General features: G+C 39.5%; 1 protein-coding gene across 1 annotated transcript; it reads left to right on the forward strand.

Moving 5' to 3' along the window:
- Window positions 1-674: 674 nt before the first annotated feature.
- On the forward strand, window positions 675-2,134 carry LOC134307486 (protein Wnt-4a-like; the record flags this gene model as incomplete). The annotated part of the gene is made up of 1 exon (XM_062990475.1): window positions 675-2,134. A coding segment is annotated over one exon (489 nt), but the record flags the coding sequence as incomplete, so codon positions are not given.
- Between the last annotated feature and the right edge of the window lie 10,197 nt (window positions 2,135-12,331).

The raw sequence follows: 12,331 nt of genomic DNA on the forward strand, positions 1-12,331 counted from the left end.
GTTGGACAGAGAGCTCCCCTCTTCCACTTTGTGGCTATAAAGGCCTCCAATATTTTGGCAAAGTTTTCAACATGAGTTGGTATTGTGTTACTTCAGGTACTGATGTTGGACGAGAAGGCCTTTGAGTTTCCAATTTATCCTAATAATGTGCAGGCTGCTGACATTCCTCTACACTCCGGGTCAACCAAAAAAGCCCCAAAAAATAGGTTGCAGAGAAAACTAATAACAATTAAAAAAACGAATTTAACATGCACATAAACACATAAAGAACTTGTCCACTTATGCCCCCTCGTGGAAGCTTTACATTACACCTTGTAAACTACAGTGGAACAGTGGGACCACCATTTTTATGAATTAAGTATATTTTGTTTTGCGTTTTGTTTCGATGCATTGTCTGGGTTGCCCAAAAATCATGAACAAAATGTGGGTCGCTTGTAAAAAACTCTGGTCTACACCGTGTCCTTATGGACCTCAGTGTTATGCTCATGCTGGAATAGGAAAAGTTCCTTTCCCAAACTGTTGCCACAAATTCAATAGCATCTAATTAATTTTATGCTCCTGTTAGCAGTAGTTGTGGCTAAAATGCCTGGAACATATCCAAGGAAGTACAGTATGTCCACAATCTTCTGGTCATGAAGTGTTACTGTGTTTGATCAAAGAGCTAAAAAAAAAACATATTCTTTCTTTGGCAGGCGATTCTAAACTACATGCGAGTGGACTGCAAATGCCACGGCGTTTCAGGATCGTGTGAAGTAAAGACCTGCTGGAAGGCCATGCCACCCTTCCGCAAGGTCGGCAACATCATCAAGGAGAAGTTCGACGGTGCTACCGAGGTGGAGCAGCACAAAGTGGGGACCACCAGAGTCCTGGTGCCACGCAACTCCCAGTTCAAGCCGCACACGGATGAGGACCTGGTGTACCTGGACCCGAGCCCCGATTTCTGCGAGCACGACCCAAGGACTCCGGGCATGCTGGGAACGGTAGGGCGATACTGCAACAAGACGTCGAAGGCCATCGACGGCTGCGAGCTCATGTGCTGCGGCCGTGGCTTCCACACGCAAGAGGTGGAGGTGGTGGACAGGTGCAGCTGCAAATTCCACTGGTGCTGCTACGTCAAGTGCAAACAGTGCCGCAAAATGGTCGAGATGCACACGTGTCGGTGATCCACCCGGCCCTCCTTCGCCCCACCTGCCTCCAGTGAACGTATAAAACTCCTGGTCTTGCCTCCGTCCTAACTGCCCTGGGAAATGGGACAGAATAAGTCTAGGGCAAATAGAGTTTATTTTATTCCCACTTGAGAGTATTTTTCTCTCCTTTTTGTGGTTACGTTCTTATTTTTGTATTGTTTTCTAACTTATTTGGAATCAGAGTGATTTTAATGTGACAAGCTCCACTGGGAGTGGTAAACATTGGAGGAGGATTGAACTTAAGGGGGGTCGAAGGAGACGAATAAAGGGACTGAGGGTTTTTTACGTCCCCTCCCACTATTGATGCTGCTTTACAATCTCATCTGGAATGTCGGACGGACATCAAGGGATTTCCAAGACTCTTATAATAGAAATGTCTCGAGGTGCAGTCCGGGTGTACATCTACATCTCACAGTGGCATTTTAATAAAAATGTGGCCGTTTTTAGCCACGATGCTGCTTTAAAAATCACTCAAACTGTGTACAGCATTGTTATAGTTATATGTAGATGTAAGTATTACAGAGTTTCTCCTCTTTTGTAGGGAAGCAAACCAACTCAAGATCTAAAAAAAAAAACAGCTGCATGAGTGTGTATTTAATCCAGATGTTTAGTACTGACCATCAGCGACACTCGTGAAACAAAGGTTATCATTGAAGATCTGTGACCACAATTCCAAAAAAATAAAAAGAAAGATGAACATGCTTCTGGTGGTCGGACCATGGACACTGTGCACAGTATCAGCACTTTTCATCTCCACATGCACATACCAGTAAAATCCCAGAGCATTCCCTGTTACATTAGCGTGAGTGAATTATTTATATGTACAAACACCATAATTCCAAGTTTTTTTTTTATAATACATGCTATACAGTATGCTTCTAAAGAACCATAGCTCTGTAAAAGATGTATACACTGAAGAGGACTATATTGCATATGAATGTAAAATTAAATATATGCCATTTGAAAGACTGACACAAGAGTTGCATTTCTTCTTTAATCAATCAGATTTTTTTAATTGTGCAATGTTAATATTCTGATGAGAAAACAAAACTTGTAAACCCCTCATAAAATACACTCTGATCTTCATACCAGTCATAATAATAGATGTAAATTAATAACACAAAACAGTTGTAATCCTCTGAAGTACTTAGGCCTTATGTACTTATCAACCCCATACATTCCTGTATTCCTTTATTTTTAGCAATTGCTTTATGCTGGTCAGTGTTGCATGAACCGGCACCACTCAGAAACACTGGGCACATGGCAAGAATACAAGCTGGACAGGGCGCCGCATAATTTCTGGGCAACATACACCAATACATTCACTCAGATACAGCTGAGCTGCTGATAGAAAGAAAGCTTTCTATTTTTGGTTGCTAGACATTAGCCATGTAAATCCCCAAATTCACTTAATTCTGCTAATGCCAACTAACTTGTACTTTGGCAACCCATATTTTTGCCACTTACTGGTTTATTTAATTAATTCACTTCCCAGTTGATGATAGTACAGTATGTACCTATTGTTTGTTTTTTTGATTTTTATGCCAGTGTCAAACACAGCCACAGGCAATTTTGTATCTCCAATTCACCTAACATACATGATGTTAAACTGTGAAAGGAAGCCGGAGCTCCCAGTGGAAACCCACACAGACATGGGGAGAACATGCAAACTCCACACAGAAAGGACACAGACCGCTCCACCTGGGAATCAAACCCAGGACCTTCTTGCTGTAAGGTGACAGGTTAAAAAGTTAGGTTAGGGTTGTGGCAGGTACATTTTGTGGCAGGTAATAAATCCAAATGCATGTTTTTAGTAAGGGGAAGAACATGGAGAGCAAGAATCGATCCTATGTTTGACCCAGGTTACTGTGCAGCACCCACTCTACCTGCTGCATCACCATTAAGAACTTCATACAGTCACATCAAAAACATGAACATGCTGAAAGCCTGAACTGAATTATAAAGAACTGTTGTGGACTAAGACGTTTGGACGCTACTGTAATTTGGCCATTGTGAAATGAAAGGTCAAGGGGCAGTGTAAACCACAATATCTCACTGGCACCACATACGCCATTCATAACCACAGTTCCCTAGTGACACAGCCATGCTGTTACCATTGAGCAATACCGTCTCCCTGTGAACAATAAAGGTGTATGGAAACTATGTGTGGAATAATGGCAGGAATGAGAGATGTTGGCAACGTGTACATATTTTTGATCTAACCTTCGCACCACCACTGGAGTTGTTGGGCAACAGAGCTTTTTATAAGTGTCATTCTTTCTAAATGACAGGCGAACCTTGATACCCTGACAAACCTCCACAAGCATGAAACCATGGGACCTAATGTGGAGTTGGCCACCCTTTTGTACAAGGATTTGGTTGATTGTGTGCCCATTAAGTTAAAAGCGCAATATATGATCTGGCACTGATTTTGGCTTTCAATAGACATTCCAATTCATCGCAAATGAGATCAACAGGATTGAAGTCAGAGTTTTGTGCAGGCCACTGGAGTCCCTTTATACCAAACCAATCAAACCAAGTCTTCAAGGAACATTCCTTGTTGTCCAACGTCAGGTCCAGCAACACCGGCTCTTAATACTAAATGTAACCAAATTCTCACAGTCACATCCTTAATCCACTGTAGACAATAGAATATGTTCAAGCAAATCCGGCATAAATATGATGTGTCCAAATTGTGTGTTTTACTGCATATTTCAACCACAATGCTATCTAATGTCATTTCTATACTAGCATCTGTACAGCACATGACCTCTAGAACACATCTAGTGCTTTTCCTCAAAGGTCTGGCTCTAATAAGCTCAGGATTATGGTGGGAGGAAGGGGAGCTTTAAAAAGAGAAGTCAGTTGTCTGTTATTTTGGTAGGCAAAATTAAAACTGGGGGCATCTTTGTGGCCATGGGCTGGGAATAATACTGCAAAAATCCTTATAATACAGGCACATCCTGTTTATAAAGGCTGAAATGTGAGGCTCTTTTTCAAGAAGGCTATCTGGAGTCAAGAATGAATATATAAAGAATCTGTCATATTCACTGGGTCCACTGACTACAAAAATGCAGACTAAATGACTGACTGACCTGTAAAAAACAGCTACACCGGTGTGCATTGGGCTAACACAATAATAACACAATCGTAACAAAGCACAGACCTGGAAAAGCATGCAAGACCTTCCCAAAGAAACTAAACATACTTTAGACCTTAGTTTAGTCCATTATTGTAAAACACTGAGAAATAGGAAGCTATAGCCACACCAGGCCAGGCTATCCATTTAAGTTTAGTCAGCCATCAAGCCATCCCCAACCACATTTGTTGGAATGGTTACCTCAAAATTGAGTGTCAATCTGACTCAGATGCAAAGGTCAGTGGCTGTAACGAGAAGCTGTATTCATGGGTCAGTGATAGACAAGGTGTTACACCAAATGGTCTTTATGGTAGAGTTAATGTCCTTATGGAACAAAAAAAGATTGTCCACTTATGTGGTATAAAGTCTTTTGGTGTGACAAGGTTAAATTAGAACGCTTGGCCTTGAATTCTAAGGGTTTGTGTTATATATTAAATATTAAACCAATTACAGTCACACCATTCACTACAAATTATGATGAAGCATTATTATGTTATGAGTCATTGTAGCATCATAGAAGCATAGAACATCTATAACCATCACCTCTCGACAAACCTGGTAGAAGGTTGTGAAGATTTATGGGTTGAAAGACCTGTGCTGAAAATACTAAGCAGTAATTTAATACTTGAAGCGATTTTTGCTAAGACATAACATAATTATCAGCCTACAATTCAATAAATGCTCTCAGATCAGGGGCTTCAGCCTTTTAGTCACATTTATTATGGCTTTGATCTCTAGAGTTAGCATTTAAAAGCTTTGTTTAGGAAAAGATCACACTTTTATAGACTAATCAAATGTCCTTAAGACCTGATTTTTAACTGTAAAACTTTTAGTCACGGCCAACAACAGCATGTTAGAGATAAACAGCGAGTGCACATGTATATAGACGCAAACCCGCTACTATACTTGAAAGATAAAGCTTCACCCGAAACATGAAAGTATGCCTCTTTTTTCTCCCAGCGCTGCCGCAAAACTCACAGATCTCCAACGAAATACTTCTCATATTAAAAGAAAACAAGTTACACAAATGAGACAGATGTTTCTTGTTTGTGATGACAGTTGCAGTGCCCTCCTCCGCCAGCAAAGCAGTAGGTTGTGCAACACACAAAAGAAGCGCTCACAAAAGCTACCCAATATCAAGTGCCCTGGGGTAGTTTTAGCTACTGGCGCCAGGACCGCATGAGTAGAAGTTGTGTACCTGTACAAAAATGTTATACGATATTTTTATGATGTGTTCTGAATCCAACCAGAAAAAGTCATCATTTGTACAGTTTATTTCCACAGGAATTCTTTTCAGTTTTTTGAACCTTCTTGCATTTAAAGTGTGTTGACTCCACCCCCATACATTTTTCTTACAGTTTCTAGTATACATGATGAGCTCACTCCGCCAAAAGTTCCTAAAAGCAAGAGCAAGCAAGAGTTCCTAAACTGCTTTGGCCATTGACCTAATATCAAGGGTCAATGGCCAAAATATTAAAGTATTCTGACACCTGACTATGAGCTAGTTGGACAACCCATTGGATCTTTTCAACTATAACAAGCCAATTTGAAATACGTCTATAAGGATTTTTGCCTATTCAGTCAAAAGATCTGTATGGCTGGACACTAATGTTGGTCAAGAAAGCCTCAATCTATGTTCCTGTTCATTCCAAAGCTGTTCAGTAGGGCTGAGGTCAGAACTCTGACCATCTATGCAGGACACTGGAGTTTCTTCAAACCAAGCTTGTCTTGATGCCTTTATAGACATTGCATTGTGCACATGGGCACAGCCTTGCTGAAGTGCAGAGTAAGAATACAACCACTGGGCACTCTATCGCAGGGCATTAGATATTCAATTCTCAGAGAATTTTCGACCCTCCCAGTGTCCATAAGTGAGCAAATGTGTGGGTGTGTCTTGGCCTGAAATGGATTGGCAAACTGCCCAACATCCATTCATGCCTTGTGCTCAGGGTTACAGGTTACTGGAGTCAGTGCAACCCTGACCAGGATAAATCATGAAGAGTAAGTTGCAATGGTCGTTCAAGGATAAGTAAATCACAGCTTGCTAAGACACAAATCCTTCTTTGTAGGGATGGCAATATGAATCTCCAAACTGTCCCACTCATAGCATCCAGGTGAGTTAACCTCTGACTGCACTCACATAAAGAAACTCATCCCGATACAGTTTTAAAACTTCTGATCTAGCTTATAAAAGTCTCTTGGAGATGCAGCATCCATATTGGGTTATAACAACTGACAAAAAAAATCCTGTGCATCTATTTGACAAATAATACTTTTAATCCTTTACAACCCTGTGATCAACCTCATCCTGTTGGATTAATCCCCGGATTATGCTAGTGTGGAGTTTCTGTACAGGAACAGTGCCTATCTATAGAGTTTCTGGGGTTAAAGTGGCTATAATTTCACCCTCTAGTTCCGGTCTATCTAGAAAACATGCCATTGTGGACGTTTTTTGCAATTAGTATGAAATTTCAAGTTAATGCAAGCCCCCGGGCAGCCTGTTCATGTCACAAATTATTTCACAATGAACCACAAGGATGCTTTTACAATGGCTCATCCATGAAGAATTGATAGAATTATCTGAACTATGATATAAATACTAAATCCCGGTATTGCATGATGAACCTGTCTATGCTGGCATAATGGTCCAAGTATGGACACAAATGCCTTACACTTTGCTGTCAACCGTCCTACTCTTCCAAAAGGTCTTCTGTCTTAGATAGTGTAATGGCTTCACCTACAGTCACTCTTGTCATAGGTTTTTAAAAAATGTCTCCTTTAAACAGCGCTCCTATGAATTGGCTTTGCCCACAGAAAGTCTTCAGTTTCTAGAACCTTCTTTCCTTATAAATTCCTAGAACTTTCCTTTATTTATAGGGTGCTGGCTCCACCCATCAGTGGGGTAAATAACTAGCTCAGTGGTTAAGGTAATAAACTACTGATCAAAAGGTGGTTCAGGCCTCACCACTATGAAGTTGCCACTGTTGGGCCCCTAAGCAAAACCCTTAAGCAAGGCCCTCAATTGCTTGCATTGTTTACAGTCACAATTGTGAGTTGCTTAGTATGCTAAATGCCATAAACGTAAATGAGGTATTTTCAAAACAGGTTCAAGAGATGTAAAGTAAAAAAAACTACCTTTGTGAAGGTTGTACAGAGTTGCAGCACAAATTTCTGACCAATAACAAACACTTTAAGGCAGCAAAGAAAGAAAACTCAGAATATTTGAGAACACAGGTGCGAAAAGTATTATGAAATAATCACCTTTAGACCAAGAATAAAAAGATATAAACACAAAACAGAACCATTACCTAGATTCCTTCTTCCTTGTAAAGGTATGATTTTTTCAGCCACCTGTACCATGATCCATGCTGGCATAAATGGTTTGGACACGGTTGTCATGCGCTCAGATTATAGATGCTCAGTTTATACACTTTGCACACCTGTGGGGATTCGAATCCATCCCGTCCCGCAGAGGGAGATGGCCCATGGATGAAACATATGTATCTGAAATCTAGTGTCATAATAAGCCGTAGTAGGAAGCCAATGGTGACGAGTACACTCTTAAACTGAGGGCGCTGACGTTGACGCTGGCACGGAGCCATGTACTGACAGGACAGGGTGAGAAATGCACTGAGCAGACCCAGCTCTGCATCTGCCTCTCTTAACATCACACCCATTCATAATGAAAATCCCATTTTTAATATGAACAATGCATTAAGTAATGGAATTTAAGTGACTTATGAGGCATGCGTACACTATCTGGTCAAAAGTATGTGGACATCCTGGTCCAAAAGCGTGGACATTAATAGGGAGTGGACTGCAGTTTCTTTATGCTACACTTATGTACACTTAATGATTTAATTAGGTCCTTCGTATGTTCCAGTCACACCCATTACTATCAGGTGTTTAAAATAAAATCTGCCTCCCATTTTAGGGCAACAGTTTGGGGATGATTTTTTTCTGTTCCATCATGACTGTTCCACCATTCACAAAGCAAGTTCATAAAGCAAGGTTGGTGTAAAGGAATCCCAGTGGCCTGCACAGAGACCTGAATTCAACCCCACTAAAATCTTTGGAATAAACTGGAACGTTGTATAACATATGACCTAACAAATGCTCTTTTGACAACATGTGTGACCTATTTAGAGGTCTTGAGAGAAAATAGCAGGTAAAGGAGCAGATCAGAAGACTAAAGGTGCTAAACGTTTTTGAATCTAGGGCTGAATATTGTCTTTATTCAAGAGGTCGACCAATAGTAGCCTTCTAAAAATCTATGGTGTTCCCTAATTTACCGCCATCATACTTAATTAGTGTAATCACTTATACTTTTACAGACGTATTCTCAAAGGTGGGATCAAAGCAAGGTCCAGCAAGGTATTGTGCAGGTCCAACCCAACTGGCATCTTTATTTATATTTTGAACAAGACCTTTAGGACCTTGAAGGACAAATTCATAGAAAAACGCAATAATCAGAGAGATTGGGCCACTTATTATCTTGGGGAGACTAAAATGCTGTCCAAACTGTTCGATGTGGCTACTCCTCCCTCTTTTCAGTCTTATTCGGAGAAGCAGTAAGGATTCAAATCCATAATTAACACTTGTTCGTATAGCTGATTGTGAAACCTTTTCCTCAGGATGGCATTTCTCATGATCATGCCTATAGGTTTTGTTTTTATCATAAACCTTTGTGCAACCACATAAGGACCAAAAGGTCAAACCTAGGGCACTAAACCAAGTCTTAATAAGCTCATAAATACAGCCAACAGATGTAAGCAGCCTGAGCTTAATGGTGTTGTCAGTGCTGTGTCAGGAGTAAGTCAGCGCAGTGGGAGATGAAGTGGAGATAAGCTCCCCGTGCTTTAGAAACAGGGATATGGGAAGCATCTGATACCGTACGCCAGTCGAAGCCGAACGTGCTCGGGATATGTTGAAAAGCGAGCATGTGAAGTGAGACAGTTATGCAGTCATAAATCAAAATGCACACATCTCATGCACCCATTTTTTTGGCCATGTGCCATGGCAACATGTCGTGCTTAAACGTGGGAACCTACATACCTACTGTGGCAATTGGCAGTGGTTGCCAGACTGCTCAAGGTAATTAAATATAGCAATTATTGGGACAATTTAAAAAGGAGCAGACTCAAGCCAAGCAACTACCCAACTTTACGCTAATTTAATAAAAAGAATACTTCACTATGTAAAGAGTGATCACAACAGATGCTGAATCCACAGCCGTGAGTGTAAACTTGACTTCATGCGTTGCCTGGATAGCAAAGCTGTCAGTACAAGCAGCCTGTATTATGATAGCAACGCAGATAACCAGGACCCATGTGCAGGTGGTCGCCCTCACCTTGCAAACGCATAGAATACCAGCCATTCCACACGTGGCATAATTAATCGCTTTCTGCAGTTATTTAGCATAAGTGCTTGCTGACAGATATCGTGCAAGACATTTGAGGAATGCGTCGAGAACACCCCGTACAGTCGACTCAGCCCAGCCCCCACCGCCAAGCTGCAAGTAAGGTATGTGTCCTGAGGGGCTTTTCTTTTGTTTAATGCATGGGATTTCCCCTGTACATCTCCCAACAGATACAACTAACATGAATACAGTTATGCTGATTTGATGTGAAAGCAGCAATTCTGAGCTGTAAGTGATATCATGAATGCTGTATATTTCAGTCGATACTGCATTAAAACCGGCATGCTGGATTAAATATCACCACAAGGACTCGTGAAATGCAGGGTAAAACTGTACTATAGGCACTGTATGTCAACAATGCTCAGAAATGGCAACTAATTTTCTGGGCTTTGTCCTTAATTTGCATGATGCGTGTTTATGTAAAACAATAAACATCAAATATGTTTTGTACTGTCTTAAATACAGTTTAAACCTTGTTGATTATCAGTTAATCAAAAGCATCCCTAGGTACAATGCTCAATGGAATCAAAAAATACCCTTTTATTGTTTTCCCAGCCATAATCACGTATTGTGCAGCCAGTATAGAGTGTGTGTATACACACTAATGAATATGATAGTTTGCTCTAACATCCCTACAACAAGTTAAAAAGAAATGACATGCTGTCTGTTCTACAGACAGACAACCTATCAACACCTCTTGGAAAGAATGTTGACCTAGAAGCATGCTATATGACCATCCAGCCATCCATCACGGTGGAGTGTTCTGTTACTGTACATCTTAGTGCTTTTGTTAAACAAGACCAACATGGATCAGCATGTTACATAGAAAAATGTTCAGTTTCATAGAAATTCTGAACTCCTGCAAACACACTGCACGCTTGGTTTGGCTTAAAGACCGGGGGAGTGTTTATTCTTTACAACTGTAGCCATTCATTTAGCTAATAAAACTCGAGCTGGTAAAATCTTTAAAGCCACAGACGTTCTGTCTGGTTGCAGCGAGTGTGTGGGTTGATAATTTACAGCAATTTTCAACTAGGGTGTTCCTATGACATCTTACAAAGGACAACATATCAAGAATCAGTCAATGCAGGTATGAATCAATAAATGAACATTTATTCTTCAAAAAACCAGAATCTTTAAAAACCAATTTTGATTTATCTAAACACGTATGCAAATTTTAGACATGCACCTCTGTGCTTCTTATTTAGCAGACTGTGTGTGGTTAGAGTTTGTGTTTCTGCTGTTTTCAGGTCATCCTGCAACCTTTTTTTGAATGACTGCTGGTTTCTCAATTTGTTTTATCATTAAGCTGGGAATATGTGTAAAATCTTGTGTTTTATGACCAGATTGTTAAACTATTGTACCTAAAAGGATTTAACACATTTTCCATTGGTATGTACTTTATTTACATTAAGTTCTTGTTATATATAGAACTTCAGTAAGCCTCTTTACCATAGTTTTTACTCACTCTCTAAAATATTCCCAGGTAATAGCAACAATATTTTAATGAAAATGTATAGCAGCAGTAGCATCTAAAACTTGACTTCCTCTGGTTGCCACAGTGAATAATTCAACTATATTTTGATTTTGCACAGTTTGTTTACCCCCAGAATACCATTCCAATCACTGAAAGTGCACTAATGTGTATCTCCCACGTCTAGTTTCACAAACCCCCAGAACTCAAGTGTGAATCATTACAATTACATTATGTCACACATTTGTTTAAATTCACTAAATAATCTTAAATATATAATTTTTTGGACATTATACAATTTACGCTTTTTAAAACATTTGTTTATGCTTATACTTTTAATATATATTTAAGTAAAAAAGGAGAAAAGTGGCTAAACTGTTTATTATAACCCTTATATATTTATTTGCAAATCTATATTTTAGTCACTAGTAACCAAGTCAAACTTTACAAATACTGAGCCCATATATCATCACACAGCACCCTCTGCTGGCAGAAAAACGGCTTATTTTATTTCCTTCAAGGACAAAAAAATTTTAAAATGACAACTATCGTTCTGTCTTAAAGCATATTAAACAATATGCAATACCCCATTTATATTCCTAAAGAAACATATAAGGAAAAAGGAGGTGCACAGTAAAGATGAGTGTAAAAACACTCATTTAAATTGTAACACTTTATTGTCCTAGACACAGCACTGAGTTCACCAGGAGTATTATTTAGACAGAAGTAAACATATAAAGGCAATTAATGTATAAGTTTAATAAACTTTAAAAGAATGCATATACAGTACAAAGGGGAAACTTCATCTATAGAATTTGGTCTTACAACAACAACAAAAAAAAAAAAAAAAAAAAAAACAACAACAAACCGTGATGGCTGGAAATCAGACCAACATTTATCCACCTGTGCAACACTTCTAGTAAACCTGTTATTTTTATTGAGTAGTTTAATGAGTAGCTTAAGTCTTTAAATTATTTATTTTGGGTGTTGCGTGCAAAATTACAGGTGGATCAGTGTGTAGCTGGGATCCAGTCCCTACATAAAAACAAGCAACATGAAACATTTAGCTAAAAGACAAAGAAAAAGCGTGGACAGAAGGAAAAAGATTGTTT

This window comes from Trichomycterus rosablanca, unplaced genomic scaffold (genome assembly GCF_030014385.1).
Source record: "Trichomycterus rosablanca isolate fTriRos1 unplaced genomic scaffold, fTriRos1.hap1 scaffold_276, whole genome shotgun sequence".
Lineage (NCBI taxonomy): Eukaryota > Metazoa > Chordata > Actinopteri > Siluriformes > Trichomycteridae > Trichomycterus > Trichomycterus rosablanca.